The sequence below is a fragment of the Phragmites australis genome, chromosome 4, assembly GCF_958298935.1.
Source record: "Phragmites australis chromosome 4, lpPhrAust1.1, whole genome shotgun sequence".
NCBI lineage: Eukaryota > Viridiplantae > Streptophyta > Magnoliopsida > Poales > Poaceae > Phragmites > Phragmites australis.
In genome coordinates this window covers 10,128,776-10,144,808 of record NC_084924.1, presented here as the reverse complement: position 1 = coordinate 10,144,808, position 16,033 = coordinate 10,128,776, and the positions used below count along the sequence as shown (strand labels likewise).

Here is a 16,033-nt window from a genome sequence, read left to right as displayed (position 1 = left end):
ACCGTCGATTGGTAGATTTAGTATCATGTCAACTATTGTTGGGTCAGCTTTATTCCAAGGTCATCTAGTTATTTGGGTTTCTCGGTAGTTTCCCTTCAAATAAACTATAGAGTTATAAAGTTTTAGAACCTGATTCTCTAATAAACTAGATCTAACTCTCTTCTTTTTTAATAAAATCGATAGAGTTGCTACCGTCCTTTCGAAAAAAGACAAACCTAATCGATATTAAGAGCTTGTCTGAAACGAAGTAATTTGGCAGGAAACGGTTCATTACCTTCAGGAACGGGTAAAAACTAGGCCTGATATTTTAGTATAGTTCATACAGGACATAACATGAAAACCGGAGCAAGTTGATGAGTAGAAAATGGAATGATAAATGCATTTTGTCCAAATTCCACTCCTACGATACCAGAATCTGTATTTGGATTCTCGTAAAATGAGGGATCTGGAATCTCGAACAGTGCATGGTGCTCCCTGTTGTAAGGCTCTTGTGACATGAGAAAAAAAAAGATTTCGAGCCTGGGTAACTAAACTGAAACCGTAAAAAAGCACAGAGGTCAACTTGCTACATGTTAATAATTAAATTCAACAACCAATCCATTTTACAACAGATTAAGGCATGACCTTTGTGGAAAACACATGAACATATGGTCATTGCACGATCCTTTTCCCCATCTCCATCTCTGAAGGAAGCTTGGAAAGGGCAGGCTCTTGATGTTATCTCAGCAATGCTATTTCTATGCTTAGACATGGTCTCCACAATGTTTTCTATGTATGAACTCTGCCTCAAAAAAGCAGAGAGGTCCTTGTACCGCTTTTTTTTTTTACTATCACTAGTACCTTTATTATTATTATTTTCTCATCATCTTTTTAGTTGAATCTTGTGGGTTTCATCTCTAGTTTACTTCAACTTGCTTGAGATAAAGGCTTTGTTGTTGTTGGTGATCAGAAGTTTCTCATGAAAATGGCTCATCGTGCCCATCTCTGGACGAGAACCTAAAAGAAACTTCAGCCCTTGCTTCCTCTAGCTTGCCAAAAAGCTCCTTCATGAACTGGGATTTTGTGCCATGTGTTATTCCAAGTATATCTGCGGCCCTTGTTAAAGATTTCAGAGCGTCCTCTGTGCACTCAAGCAGCCTACAATGGAAAAAGTCTAGATGTAACTGTAAATATCAAGAGTGTGACTGTTTTAAGGGTATGAAGAAGAATTGGAAAGCTTTAAAAAAGGACAAATGTGGAACACTGGACAAAAATATAGGCTGCTTGTGAGCTTCACTTGATAAAAGGTCACAACTTATAAATAAGTTACATGTTGACACTTCGCTAGAGTTTGTTTTTTCTATAATTAAAAAAAGCCCTACCCTATCAGTCAATCTAAAAATCAGCTTTTGTCAAAAAATAACACCAGCCATTTTAGTAAGCGCAAGAAATTAATAGCCAAAGCATGTGGACAAGGTGAATGGGTATTAATCCATACCATTCAAGCTTTCCACAAGTATAGAATTGTAGTCCAATCATTGGATGAAAAGGTGGATAAACTCCTGATGTAAGTGAAAAAAACATTAGTGAGCATTGAGTTTTATTTGAAGTCCAAAAAATTGTGACATAACATATGGAGATAAACGATTTACTTTCTGAAAAGAGAAATATCATTTCTCTCTAGTTTATCACCAAAGATTATCAACAACTACAACAGCAAAGCCTTTGTCCCAAGCAAGTTGGGGTGGGCTAGAGATGAAACCCACATGATCCAACTAAAAAGATGATGAGAAAACAATAATGATAATCACCAAAGATTATCCTTTTCAATAGTACCATATGAGAAGTTCCGCAATTGTGCTTGCTTGGTGGATGGTGGTATACCATTCTACCGGGCACCAGCTGAGACTTGTGGCCAACAGCCATCAGTGGTATCAAGTATCAACTATCAATTTAGCAACAGCTGCAGCATCATAGATGATGACAGTTGCAAATATAGTTTTATTAACCCTGATCAGTGGTAGTAGAGCAAGGAGACAAGGATGCACTCTCCAGTTTACCAGAAAAGGTGAAATGACACATCAGTTCTCCCATTTTTCTCATTTTGTCACTAAGGGAGAAAAATAAGCAGTGAAAGCCCCCACTGTATATGTAATACAATGATGAATCAAGCCTCAACAGTGTAAAATCATATAGCCTGGCCTGTTTCTTTAGCAAGTGTTTGTTCTGGAGTATCAATGGAAAGAAACACAGAATCAGGTCTCTACCTCTCAGTTATTTATTGAGGGAAAAACAGAAGATTCCTACTAGGTGGTAGTTTCCAGGTCAATCCTGAGTTCACCAAATTTTATTTTATGGGCTAAGCACATATTTTCCTTCATAACTAGCTTCTAAGGTCTCAACAGAGCACTAATAAATGTGATCAAACAAGAAACAAGCATAACAACAAAGCAGCCTTCGCGCATAAGATATTGAAGCATTATCATATTGGATTATATATGATGTGCAAAACATTTATAAAATCAGAAAGCAACATCTGATTAGGTGGAATACAACGTCTCAAATTACAAATATGACACATAAAAAATGAAAAGAAAACGTTAATGTATAACATGTTCTCATTTAAACAGAATAAGATTAAAACGGCCTTACTTTCATAAACTGGAATTGTCAATCTACAATACGTCAGTGCAGTCCGCCAATCTTGTAACTCCATATATATCTGGACCAATAATAGGTATTAAAAAGATAGCAGAGCATAGTTAAATGGGTGAGTGCCAGTGGTTTTGATTGTGCCTATCTTATAAAACCAACACCAGGAACCTATATGATCAGAACAATTTTAGAAAGGAAGGTATAAATCCTTTGAGTCAGCTACTCAGCTTGATTTGTACCCCTACTGATTGGTATTAGTACACGAGCTAGAAATATACCTTCAGGAGTGTTTCACGCGTGTGCAGCAAAGTAATTGAGAAAGCATGGTAGAGCTTCTGCTCTAGCTGCTCGATGATCTTGTACATAGAACCTGCTTCAGTATTATCTATTGTCCCTCATTAAGGAAGTAGGTAATCATTTTGGTCAAATGTTAGGAATATTTGTTTCATATAGACACCTAATCATGAACAAGGATACTTCCTGAAGAAAGAAATGAAGAAGCTTTATCCGACAGCATTAGTATTTCGCTTCTCATCCTTTTTACCTCTTCCTCATCCCTAGAAATGCTACATTTCTGGCATGTATAAGCCCTTTTTCCTACAGATGTCAGATTCGTAAATAATGTAAGGCACCAAGATTCATGATGACTGAAACAAAATGACATTTTTCAGTTTCAATAGATATCACTAAGATGTTTGGTCAATCCACTCAATTTTCGTTTCTTTTTTTCCCAGCATTTCAGATAGTACTTTTCCGTCTTAGCAACCAACCTGAGTTAGGCAGCAGAAAGCCATCACATGTTTTGTTCTTGCATCTATAACCCTCAAGGAGAGCATCCTCTTCAGAACCCTGTAAAATTGAGAAAATTGTACAGAAGGGAATATTTGGATTGTCAAAAGTGTTTTAATCTTCCATGAAAGAGATAAAGGAAAACCTTGACACAGCGTCGACATGTACAGGTGAAGAAATATTGCTTCAGATCATTCTGTCTGTTCTTAGTGACTGCTGCAGTCTCAATGTAGCTTATTGACACCTGACAAAAGATACACAACTGACATTATCCAGAAGGATAAAGGGCAAAGAGAAAAGGTAGAAAGAAAGCAAGGCATGCAAGTTAAGGAATATGTGTTCAGGACACAAGGTAAAGGTAGATTCCTTACCTCTTCATCTTTGCCTATTGGTTGCAATGCACGAACAACAGCTGTCCGACCATCAAATATCAAAACTGCATTTGGTACACAACTAAATATGCAAAAAGAAAAGGGTAAAAAGAAAAACAATCATTTATCAAATGCTACATCTGAGGAAAATGCTGCACAAGCAAATTTAGTATACCACCTGTGGTTAATAATAGATATAACAGGGTATAGTCCAGTCCCAAGAGGCCTAAGTTCAGGATCACATATGGTATGAGCATTGCAGGCAAACTGCACATGTGCGGCAGAAAATCAATCATTCACGCTTAATTCATCAACAAATATCCTTGAACCCACAAATTAATCCTTACTGCAATAGTGTCATGCCAAAAGATAACATATACAGCAACTGCAATGTTACAAGATTCATAATATAAAAAATATGACTGTCCAGAGAAAGTTGGAAAAAAATAGGAATAATTTGTCATCTCAGTGAATCACATAAAGGGCCGCCACTCAATTACAAAAGACATGGATACGGAAGCAAGTGTAACAGCACATAATAGCTCATATATCATAGGGGTTGCTAACAAATGGGACCAGAAATTTCAGAATATAACCATGGTATTCTAGAAAAAAGAATATAACCAAGGTCTAGGATGAAAAATATTTTGAAGTTAATGCTGTGATTAAAAGACAAATACTTTGTTAGACTAGTCCTAACAAATATTTAAGGGTGATGTTTGAATAGTAAATAAAAACAAAAATAGAGAAGAATGAATCTGAGCACAATGGCATTTATTTTCTGAAGTCTAATGTTTCGCTTCATGGGATATCCCATGCCTAGATGCTACTCTACTCGAACAAAACCAGCTATGTTTAAATAGATAATAAGTGCTCAGGTCAATTTGAATGTTTATCTTCTATAGTAGTTAAAATATTGCTATGTTATATTGAAGTGCAAAACTATACAACCTTATTATATGCAACACTATGCTGGGAATTACCTTTGAAAAAGTATGTGCAATTTCCTTAAGATCAAGCTCAAGGTCAAGCGAAGGAAGAATCAGGCTCACAAGATTGGCCATCTGAGCATAGAGTACAAGTTGATTTCCATCAACCTCAGATATGTCTATTAGTATGTAGTCAATCCGACATTCACAAATCATAGTATTTATATTAATCAGCAATCAAATGTACCAAGAGGAAAGGATACGGGACTCCAAGGCATCCACAAGACTGTAGTTATCTATTCCTGAAGATGGAATAGCCTGGCAATACAGGTAGTATCACGTTAACACAATACAACCAACTATAATGTGCATAAAATACAAAGATCGTTCACATGATGCATGCAATTTTTGGCAGAAATCACAAGCATCTGATACTACTCAGTAATGAGAAGTTCCTTGTGGCAAATAGGCATAGTACAGGGAGTACAAAAAACTAAGGGGATCCTTTTTCAAGCGCACTGTCGAAATGACTGTCTGCAGGAATCACGCTCCTCTTAATATTTTGTTACCAAGGTAAGAACAAAACCAGCCAATAGGCCTAATACCTTCTCGTTTTGCAGTTTTCTTTTTAGTACAAGCTGCACCATCAAACGTATTGTAGGAGTATGCGCCTTCTTTCTATCCTCTGTAAGTGCTGCCATCGCTTGACATTCTAGTTGATGCAGTTTCCATTCTTCTTTCTGCACTAAGAAGATATCACAGGAAAGCATGATATATCGAAAGCATAACAGGTACTGAATGAATGTTGACGCACAGCCACAAACACATGCGCTTGTGCCATCCATAGAAATGTAACCGCTGAAGAGTCAGCACCTGGCAAGCCCTGCCGCAGTACCAAGCAATTCGACAAACCGAGCACTTCTTCAGGTTGCCGGATGAGAAACAATGGTCACAGATCGATCCAACTGAGATCTTGTTAGGCGTAGATGCGTAAGGTTCTTGGTTGATAATAACTTCCCCTGAAACACATCGCAGAATCCCGTCAGCGTCATGGGAAGGCAGAGCAAATGAGCGACACCAGTGCAACAAACCATCACACCAAATCAAGGACGCGTCACGCGTGTCATGGCACCAGCATTCACGGCCGGCACCATTCGCGCATTCCGTCGAGCAGGTCGTGGGGGCAAACCGCACCCCGTCAGTTCGGGGAGAAACGGAGAGGGAGGGCGGCTTTACCAGGGAAAAAGCTGCGGGCAGCTACGAGGCCGCGGCCCTTGCCGGGGATGGAGGCGACGGCGAGGCCGCGGCCGGCAAGCTCGTGCTGCAGCGGCTCCGCCCACGACGTCATCCTTCCGCGCCGCGCCGAGAGAACCAGAAGGTTCGGAAGAAGGGGGGGGGGGGGGGGTAACGTTGCGATGGGCCGGGGTTCTCAACTGCTACTAAACCACATCCGGACCGAGCCCAACCCAACTCGGCAAAGCCACCCAGCACTAAACTCCAAGCTCGATTTTTTATTTTTATTTTTCAAATATAGCAATTTTAGACATCTATCGCTAGTTGGAATTTCAACGTTCTTAAAATTTATCCTTTTTTCTTATTGTACATGTAACTCTTTTGAGATGAATTTTTTTAGAGCTAGATGGTAGCATCCTGTATTGCATCGAGTTTAGCATTTTAGAATATAGCAAAATTCACTATAAATTATTTTTTGTAATTAATTAATTAATTAAACCAAATAAAATCAATATATATATATATATTCAAATGTATTATTTCGGCTAAGTATTTCAAAGTGCACTAAATTTAATTCTAAATTAATCTTTGCATTGAATTGATTCGTATGCATTTGGTTTATGATTTCTTTTCTTTAAGTGGAGATTTGAATTTGAATGTCTCTCAAATTTAAATATATTCTTAGTTTCTTTTCAGCTCAAATTCAAATTGAATTCGAACCTTTTAAATTCAAATCCTCTCCCAAGGTCAGAGCTTCAAACCCATATCATAATTCAAATATTCTCATTTGAATCTATGCCAAATCCGAATCCAATTCCAAATCCAAATTCAAAATTTTTTCCTTTTTCTTTGTTTCCGGAGCCCATTTTCCTTCTCTTCTTGGGTTGTCCCCCTCTCTCTTTCTTGCGTGGCCCAACTCTCTCCTCTCTGCGCCAACTACCGAGCCAGCCCGCCCGACCGCACGTGCAGGCCGTCACGCACATGTGTACGAGCACCGTGTTGGCCCAACAACCAGCCCAACTCTTCCCTCCCTGTGTGCCCGCTAGCCTACACGCATGCCTTGCCCACGTGTCGGCCATCCGACCACTCTTCACCCTGCTCTCTCCCTCTCGCCGACACATAGGACCCATCGACCATCATTGCCTTCCTCCTCCAGCGTGACATCGTCGCGCTTTCCGCATAGAGCCACCGCGGCCGACGCATTCAATGTGCCGACGACTTTATCGCCCCATCGCTCTTTTCTCTCTGCGCTCTTGCTCTCCCCCCCCCCCTCTCTCAACCCTCTCACACGTAGCCCAAGCCGCTCTGACACTATGCGACTTCTGCGTCCGTCACACGCGCGTGGTCGGCGCAAAGCTGCCAATGCCCGCGATTTAGGGTAGGCGCCACCGTCCTACTCACCACGACACCACATCGCTCCACCGCCTCTCTGTGCTCCCTCTCTCTCTAAATAGAGTGCCCGGACTCCCTTCCCCCCTGTCCGTATCATTGTCGTCGTTGTTTCCTCCCCTCGAGCAGCCGAGGAGCACCATGATATCCCCTCCTTCCTCTTGTCGCCCTCCTTGAACAAGCTTTAGCCACTGTCCGACGTCGCACCATCCGTCGCCCACCGTAGATAAGCCCTAAACGAGTTCACCGTTGCGTGTAGAAGCTCGGCAACCATTCATCTTCGTGAGTCCCCGGCAGGAGCGTTATTTCGGTGATTCCCCAGTGTCGCATCGCCGAGATTTCTCATCGTTGCACATTCCCCTTTGCCGCTGTTCAAACCCAATTGGGGAACCATGTGCGCGCACGCGTGGGCCGGCCACTGGCCATTGATGTGACTTGGGCAAGTAGGTCGTGGCTCAGCCCAAGTGCAGCCTGCTTACTGGTGCAGCCCAACGATTGAGGTCATGCCTCGTCGTCCCATTTACCGTAGCCCATGATACCGAGTAGCCCAACCCCGCGGGCAAACACTGTGTAGCCCAGCCAAGGCCTAAGCCCAAGCCCAGATCCAACCCAATTTATACTATTTAGTGGGTCCCATCAGTTATTGTTCAGTGGGTCTCACTTTTTGGGCCCTACTATAGATAGTGCCATTTTATATTTTCCTGATTTATTTTTAAGTTAAATCTTTTAGGAGTCGTAACTTCTTCGTACTAACTCCGATTCTGACGATTCTTTCACCTAAATTCATCTAAATTCGAGATCTACCTTTCTATCACATGGTGATATCATTTAGGGCTCATTTTATATTCTATTGGTGTTATTGATTCTTCTCTAGTATAGTCCATTGTTGATCGTAATCACGTTTGCAGGATCGAAAGACTTCGTGAAGAACCCAGAAGATCCTGACTTCGACCAGGGTTTAGAAGAGGACTTCGGAGAATACAAGTCCTATCTATTTTATCATTTTGAACCCATATTTTCTATAAATCTAATTGAACAACTTAAAACATAACTTATATATCGCATGCGCTATGTATTGCATTTTTTAACTACTTGTAGTAATTAATCCTATCAAATAATTCTCATCCTCAAATGACATCATCTATAATACATATCATCATAGGATTACATATTGTTATCTATATTAACATCGTACGAAGTCTTGATATCTAGCATGCTTAGGATGGAATACACCTCTTCGGAGATGTCACTTTTGAATATATCTCTTTAGAGATGTTGCTTCATTGTTTATCAAACTCATATACTATGTGTCGAGGGTAAATCTATGACAGTGATTCCGGGGTATGCTGGATAGTGGGTGCGTGGACGGTGTTTCAGGAAATAGGTGTGTGTGTTCGGTGGACTAGGTAACACAAGGAGTTATACAAGTTCGGGCATTCCGAAGGATAATAACCCTACGTTATGTGTGTGTTATGAAGGATCTTAGTTGATTAAAGATGATATTTTTTGCTAGTTCACTGCTCCTCCTCTAGGAACGAGGCCCTCGTACCTTTATAGTAGGGAGGATGAACACTTACATGTGGGTCCAAACAGAAAGGCATCTGCTCATCCTAATATCTAATCCAAACCATCATTACGGAGGATCAAACGTGTCCACTTGCTATGAGGGCACCATGCATCTAGTTGCCATGCATATAATGCTACGGGACGGGACAAAGTCCTTTTGTGCTGACTTCATCCACTTGCTTGGTCGGGCTGCTGATGACGTCTCATCCACCGTGCGTCGCCGTGCCAGCTTGCAAAGTTCTATCCCGCAACATTTAATGCTACGGGATGAGACAGTGCCCTTCTGCGCCGACTCGTCCACTTGCCTGGTCGGGCTGCTGACAGCATCCCATCTACCGTGCACCGTCGTGCCAGCCTACAAAGTTCTACTCGGCTACATTTAATGCTACGAGATGGGATAATGCCCAACTGCGCTGTCTATGACTTCGTCCTCTGGTGCTGGCGACTGGGGAAACAAAATACTTGAGTGGATATTAGCAACTGCGCTCTGGACATGTTACGTCAAATCTGGCCCTGCGACCAGTGGGGCTGGTCACGGGTGTAAGCGATGGTATAGGAAGACTGGTTAGGCGGGCTTTAGACTGATCGTTGTGATCGCACGATCGACCAGACTTTGGGGAGTATGCTACTCTAATTGTTAGGTCCCCTGTGGAGTCCGTTAGCCAAGGTACCCATTTACTTAATACATTAACACTATAAATACTTAATGTAGTGTGAGAAATAGCAGAAGATATGTAAAATAGGTTGAAAACTGTTTTGACCGGAGCAAATAGAGTAGTCCTCCTAATCAAGGATGCTATTGAGGGCTTGACGCTTCGATTATCTTGTTCAAACTGTTTTAAAGTTAACAGTAGATGATATAATTGAACACCTACATAAAACTACTTTACGTTTAAAACTAATCCGTAATACATTGTCCTTGAATTACCCCTTATGCATATATCAAACACCTTGAAATAATATATGACTTGCTGGTTACCTTCCACACTCACTCTTAATATCATTTAAATGAGAAACAGATGCCGACTTTGTTGAAGACGAAAGTGTGAATGAGGAGTAGACTTACCCCTGCTTGGATAGGCTTTTTTCCCAATTTCCCCCTAAAAAAATCATAAGATATCCAAACGACTGGCTTCTGATCTCGACTTCTAGTGGTTTTTAACTGGCTGAGGAAATGACTGTAGTTGAAATGAATTAAAAACTGAGAAACAATTTTTAACTGAATTTTCTAGCTTTTAGGTGTGTTGAGAAGCTAAATTTTTTATAAAAACCGACAACTAAAATTCAACAACCGCAACCGCTTCCTCAGGTAGCTAGAAACTCCTAACCCACGACGTATCCAAACAAGTTTTTAGTAGTCATATTTGCATCCTAATTGTTTGTGGCTTCTAACGAGCGATATTTAAAAAAAAAGTATATCATCCTTCCAATAGACGACACATATTCATGATATTTTTTCAAACGGATGTCTAAAATATTAAATTTGAAAATTTAAAATATAAAAATATAAAATCCTCCGAGCTCGGTCCGTTCTGGAAACTGGCTTTCGGCCCAGGCAGAATTCACCCAGGCCCGTCGCTGAACCAATTTGCAATCTCGGACAAACACAAACGTCCTCTGTTTCCTCCGCCACCAGTAGTATGTCCACCACTGCATTTAAAAAAAAGAAGGTAAGTCCACCACTGCGCCTTCTTCGTCTTCCCCCCATTTCAAATTTTGGGGCTCCGCCCCCATTCCCTCCTCCGCCGCCCTCATCACCCGTTCGCTTCGATTCGATTCACTTCAGCTCCGCTCCTTTCCCATGCCTCGTCCCGGCTCGCGCCTCGCGACGCCGCTGCCTCCCGCACCTAGAGCGCCGTCCCCAGGCCGTCACTGATTTGACCCGCCGCCCGTCCGGAAACCCTAGCACCCCGGATCCGCCACTCCGGCGAGATGCCGCTGGGCCCCACCGCCGCCGCCTATGGAGAGCAGGGATAACTTCCTTCGGCCGCCAACGCCCTCCTCCGCAGCCGGAGCCAGCGCCGGCAAAGGCCTCACGATCCCCACCGCCGGTGACACGGCCGCTACCAACCTGACATCATCCTCGGGCTCCTCCTCGTCGCTCACGCTGTCCCCACCGGCGCTGGGCTTCCTGCACCAGGTTCATGCCGCCGTTAAGCGGCAGAGGCCTCACGGTGAGTGGAATCGAGCCCTAACCTTCTCTAGAAGTTGCTTCTGTCTAGGGTTGAAACGTATTAGCTTTCTGAAGTTTCGGATTTACTTGTGGCCCTGTAGAAAATTTCGTGCTTACACATGACTTCGTGGCTTATCCTTAAATTTCTAGGAACTGTCCGTGATTTTGTTTGGAGTATGCATAATGTGTTGGTGTCCAGATGGATTTATATGAGATGCGTTATTGATATGCTTTTAACTGACCTTGCCCCAGGTTCGATGCAGTCCAACGTTCCACGAGCAACCCGAGTTCTGGTATCCAGAGGTGAGGGGGCAAATAAAGCTGGTGCCAGCCCTTCTGTTTCGCAGAACTCTGAAGGAAAGGTTATGCAGCCACAGAGAGGGTTGTTGGGACCCTCCAGGCTGCAGAACGTGGTGTCTGATCAAAAGAAAGTTGCAAGTGCTGTTACATTGGGGCCCTCTTGTCCAGATGAGCTGATGTTGACCACACCTTCAACATTGGGAAACATCACAGATACCCATAATCAGAGTGTTGGCCAAAAATACCAGCAGAAGAGTGAGGTTAATCTGTTGGCGGATAGGGGGAAGTCATCTTTGGAAGTTTCTTCATCTCGAATGGCATCTCGTGATGCATTGGTGGGAGAAAGTTTCAAGAAAGAACCGTTTTACTCAGTTGGTGATCCACAGTCAACTTCTCGGAGTAAGAGTCCCTTTCTTTTCTTTGATACTTTAAAGATAATTGCAAAGTTATGTCCATATTTATTTTTCAGTTTACATTGCAGGTGAAAACGTTGGGGTCACTGTCGATAGTAGAATGGACAGTATGTCATCTTATCTGCATTCTGTTTCATTGACAGCAAGAGATAATTTTCCTGTGAATCAAGGAGAACATGCTCACCGTGTGAACCATCAGGAGGTTGAAAATGCTGATGCAGCAGTTAATATAGATATCATGTATACTGCAGCAAATTTGTCTCGAAGAGGGGTTGAAGAGGCTTGTAATCAGAATCATGGAGAGCCAATGACCCGTTGCTCTGCCATTGGTTCATCCATTACTGCTGTATCACTACATTCAGGGCCTACTGTCCAAAGTACACAGGATCCCCAGGTTAGCCGGTATGCTTTGCCAGCGCAGATGCCTGAATCTGCTGTAGAACCATCTGGAGGTGTACTGGGTCATGGCCCTAAAAAACAGCATACAGCTGCAACAGGTGTTGGTGATTGGAATCCTCATGATCAGCAGGATCATAATCTGGGAAATGTTGCCGCAGACAAAGCTGTTTCTGACATCGGCAGTCGTTTGCCTTCTGAAGGATTATCTTCAAACAACCAGTCTACATCTGCCAGGGATGGTGGTGCTTCCCGGCCAAACAAGGGTGAGAAGGAGCGCCACAAAAGGAATTATGATCCTAATGTATTCTTTAAGGTGAATGGGAAACTTTATCAGAAACTTGGTAAAATAGGATCTGGAGGTAGCAGTGAAGTTCACAAAGTTATATCAGCAGAGTGCATAATATTTGCCTTGAAAAAGATCAAGCTTAGAGGTCGTGACTACCCTACTGCCTATGGCTTTTGCCAAGAAATCGAGTACCTAAATAAATTGAAAGGGAAGAGCAATATCATACAGCTGATTGATTATGAGGTACCAAGTTACTAACCTTATCTCCAAATATCTTTTTTTTATTTCAATATCTTTGTTTGGTTTCTGTATAAAGAAAATTCTATTGCTTCCCTAAACAACTATAGCAGTGTCTTCATGGCCTTGCAGAAATTACTCTCGAATTATCATTTGCATTTCTAGAATCTGTTTAACCATTCTTATGTAAACCTTGAAGGTTTAGTTAGTTTTCTGTAGGACCATTATTAATGATGATGAATGGAAAGAATCAAATATCTATGTTATCATGCATGCACCATGCTCCTTGAATACCGGAAATTTTTCTTTTCCAGGGTTATAGCATTAGAAACTTGTACACAATTACACCTATATCGTTGAAACTTATTATGTTTTTTCTATTTCTGATTCGTGCATATCATAACTTGTCACAACAATAGATGTCCTTGCAATACTCCGTCTAATGATGTTTTCTGGTTCTAGTTGCACATTGCCAGACGATTGACATACACCCGTAGGACCTACTAGCAGGCAGCATCTGTATCATATGTTGTGTTATGTCATTGTATGTATATGAGTTCTGCAGTTAGTATGCCTAATACCCTCTGTTGTACACGTAACATTATCATGTCTTGCAAAATTTCCGTTGCTTTACTTTCAGTACTTAAAAAACAACAGATATTACTTTTCTATATGCAAAATCTTTGGTTACAAGCTCCAGCACCCATGCAACTGCAAAAATCACATTTTGCAGAAATGGCCCCTTTTTTATTACAGGTAGTAAACTGTGAGTGGCGACTGAGATTTCAACCCATGTTGCCATGCAATTGTAATTTGTAAGCAACTATTGGTTAAATGGTTATCATAAAATGCACCTGTCATCTAATTGTTCCTTGTGCATATTGGTTTTCATAGAATAATACCCCTCTGTTCATAAATATATGACGTCTTGGACATCGACACAGTCTCCAATATGTAACTTTGACTATTTTTTATGTGAAAATGGTAAAAACAAAACTGTGATACTGTATTACGAAAATATTTTTCACAACAAATCCATCGTACTATGTCCACATGTCCAATACAAATATTTTTCTTAAAATATGGTCGAATTTGGATGTCACATATTCTAAGATGTCAAATATTTACGAAAGGAGGGAGTAGTAGTTATCTACACAGATGATCCTTTTTGTCTCTAGAGAAAACATTGTCTGATCTGCCTATGGATTTTGCATCTACCAGGTCACTGATAAAAGTTTACTTCTAGAAGGTTCCATGTCACCCAGAAAGGATGGAAAAATTAAGGATGATCACTACATTTACATGGTCCTTGAGTATGGAGAAATTGACTTAGCTCATATGGTTGCTCAGAAGTGGAAGGAGAGGAACAACTCAAATATGAAAATTGATGAAAATTGGCTACGCTTTTATTGGCAGGTAACCTTTATCTTATGAAATTAGACTAAAATGAGGGATTTGAATACTGGATAAGTAGGTTCAACTGTAACTGAAGATGAAGTCTCTTCTGCTATAGAGAATTTTTAAACCGAAAAAGAGTCATGTCTTCGAATATTTATGGAAAGAGCTCTTTGAAAAATTTACTTGAACTGAATGAACTTCTCATATATTATTGTTCCTAATAGTATATACCCTTCATGGCTTATCTCATTGGTTTTAACTTAATAAGACTGTTAGGTAGGTAGTTATACAAATTTATTTAGTGATGAGTTTCTGGTTCTGCTAACTATTTGGCCTATCTTTGCTGAGAAAATTATCTATGTTGTAATCTGAGAATTCTTCTAGATTTTAAGTATTGCCTCTTGATTTATGCAAAGCCTTAAAAATAATATGTAGAATAAATTGCCGTATCTTGTAGCCCAGTGCTGACCATATTAATGCATATTCTTATATGTGAATTGCTAGAAGTTTGATGTGGTTCATTTGCATCTTTTTATGTATAAAAATGCAGTCTGTTGAAATAAAGTGATGAACTAGAACCTCTTTGTGCAACTTGGTATTGCACTTACATGATAAAGTACTAAAGTAGGACATAGCATAAGCAATTTCAATGCCTTCTTATCTTTATTCTTATCTTTATTTTGTTTGTTCTGTAGCAAATGCTCGAAGCTGTCAATACAATACATGAAGAACGGATAGTGCACTCCGATTTGAAGCCTGCCAACTTTATGCTGGTGAGGGGTTCACTTAAACTAATTGATTTTGGCATTGCCAAAGCTATAATGAACGATACAACAAACATTCAACGTGATGCTCAGGTACCATGATCTGCCGCACACCTGTACCAGTGCACCCAGCTGTAGCTTTTCTACTGTTGCATTCACTTGTGTATTAATAAGAATATGAATATATTCAGTTATAGGTACTGTTATATGGCATGCTAATTGTGGTTTCCCACTGCAATGAGCAGGTAGGTACACTGAACTACATGTCACCTGAAGCATTCATGTGCAATGATCAGGACTCGGGTGGTAACATTATTAAGTGTGGACGCCCCTCTGATATTTGGTCTCTTGGTTGTATTCTTTATCAAATGGTGTATGGTAAGACACCATTTGCAGACTACAAGACTTTTTGGGCCAAATATAAAGAAGTCACTGATAGGAACCACAAGATCAAGTATGAACCAGTTGACAACCCATGGCTTATTGATTTGATGCAAAGATGTCTTGCATGGGACCGAGATGAACGATGGAGAATACCTCAACTACTTCAGCACCCTTTTCTCAATCCTCCGGTTCCAAGGGATTTAGCTCCCATTGACCATGATCGGTGTAGGTTGTTGATGGAGAAGATCAGAGCTCACTGGACTAATCCTGTGGTTTCAAAACTTTGTAGTATAATTGAAAACCTCGAGGAGGATCAGTGCTAGGAAGAGGGATTTAACGTTCCTAATTGTTACCCTAGTTGGGGCCTGGGTAGCAGCACGAGTGCTTTAGTTTCTGTATCGTTCTGGTTCTTTCGAGTTTAGTAGGCATCTGTTATAATTTGTAAATAGTACCTTCATCATTTGACTTGGGAGCATTTTCCGGTGGTGCCCTGGCATTCTTTGCTCCCTTGTGTTTGGAAGTTGATGTTTTATTTATTTATTTAAGGAATATATATTATCTCAACCTCTGCATCTTTTGATGCATATTAAAAAGGATCATCAGAGGCTATCACATCCAAACACAATAGAAAAGGTTTGAAAATAAATAGTCTCAATCGACTCGGTGTAGATAAAATGAAACCAATTGCAAATTTTGTTACTGAACTGTAACCCATACTTGGTGAAGACCTCCATCCTTATATAACCTAGCAAATAGGTACCAATATCG

The 16,033-nt window shown here is 40.9% G+C and overlaps 2 protein-coding genes across 4 annotated transcripts; one reads left to right on the top strand and one right to left on the bottom strand.

Annotated features, from left to right (window-relative positions):
• Positions 1 to 553: 553 nt before the first annotated feature.
• On the bottom strand, positions 554 to 6,114 carry LOC133915633 (histone-lysine N-methyltransferase ASHR1). 2 transcript variants are annotated; one of them, XM_062358863.1, is made up of 14 exons: positions 5,960 to 6,114; positions 5,597 to 5,742; positions 5,329 to 5,463; positions 4,987 to 5,041; positions 4,778 to 4,902; positions 3,973 to 4,061; positions 3,795 to 3,876; positions 3,569 to 3,667; positions 3,405 to 3,483; positions 3,112 to 3,231; positions 2,913 to 3,019; positions 2,632 to 2,701; positions 1,478 to 1,541; positions 554 to 1,137 (listed from the first exon to the last, which is right to left on the bottom strand). In XM_062358863.1, the coding sequence occupies exons 1-14, from the start codon at positions 6,069 to 6,071 to the stop codon at positions 957 to 959; spliced, it is 1,464 nt and encodes a 487-aa protein (XP_062214847.1). In that variant the 5' UTR covers positions 6,072 to 6,114; the 3' UTR covers positions 554 to 956. The 2 variants fall into 2 exon arrangements, with proteins under 2 accessions (XP_062214847.1, XP_062214848.1); XM_062358864.1 differs by lacking the exon at positions 5,960 to 6,114 and having other exon boundaries at positions 5,329 to 5,468; positions 5,597 to 5,736.
• A 4,466-nt stretch (positions 6,115 to 10,580) lies between these two features.
• On the top strand, positions 10,581 to 15,826 carry LOC133915632 (serine/threonine-protein kinase MPS1-like). 2 transcript variants are annotated; one of them, XM_062358862.1, is made up of 6 exons: positions 10,581 to 11,085; positions 11,337 to 11,783; positions 11,866 to 12,725; positions 13,941 to 14,135; positions 14,813 to 14,890; positions 15,127 to 15,826. In XM_062358862.1, the coding sequence occupies exons 1-6, from the start codon at positions 10,872 to 10,874 to the stop codon at positions 15,586 to 15,588; spliced, it is 2,256 nt and encodes a 751-aa protein (XP_062214846.1). In that variant the 5' UTR covers positions 10,581 to 10,871; the 3' UTR covers positions 15,589 to 15,826. The 2 variants fall into 2 exon arrangements, with proteins under 2 accessions (XP_062214846.1, XP_062214845.1); XM_062358861.1 differs by having other exon boundaries at positions 14,813 to 14,974; positions 15,127 to 15,825.
• Positions 15,827 to 16,033: the final 207 nt, after the last annotated feature.

What these genes read in the sequence shown, in the direction of transcription:
- LOC133915633 (XM_062358863.1), bottom strand. Translation starts at nt 6,071, where the DNA reads ATGACGTCGTGGGCGGAGCCGCTGCAGCACGAGCTTGCCGGCCGCGGC. An exon ending in ACTGCGGCAGGGCTTGCCAG is followed by an intron (nt 5,464 to 5,596) that starts GTGCTGACTCTT and finishes TTCTTAGTGCAG; the next exon opens with AAAGAAGAATGGAAACTGCA. An exon ending in ATATCTATTATTAACCACAG is followed by an intron (nt 3,877 to 3,972) that starts GTGGTATACTAA and finishes TTGCATATTTAG; the next exon opens with TTGTGTACCAAATGCAGTTT.
- LOC133915632 (XM_062358861.1), top strand. Translation starts at nt 10,872, where the DNA reads ATGGAGAGCAGGGATAACTTCCTTCGGCCGCCAACGCCCTCCTCCGCA. An exon ending in TAAGCGGCAGAGGCCTCACG is followed by an intron (nt 11,086 to 11,336) that starts GTGAGTGGAATC and finishes ACCTTGCCCCAG; the next exon opens with GTTCGATGCAGTCCAACGTT. An exon ending in GGCTACGCTTTTATTGGCAG is followed by an intron (nt 14,136 to 14,812) that starts GTAACCTTTATC and finishes TTTGTTCTGTAG; the next exon opens with CAAATGCTCGAAGCTGTCAA.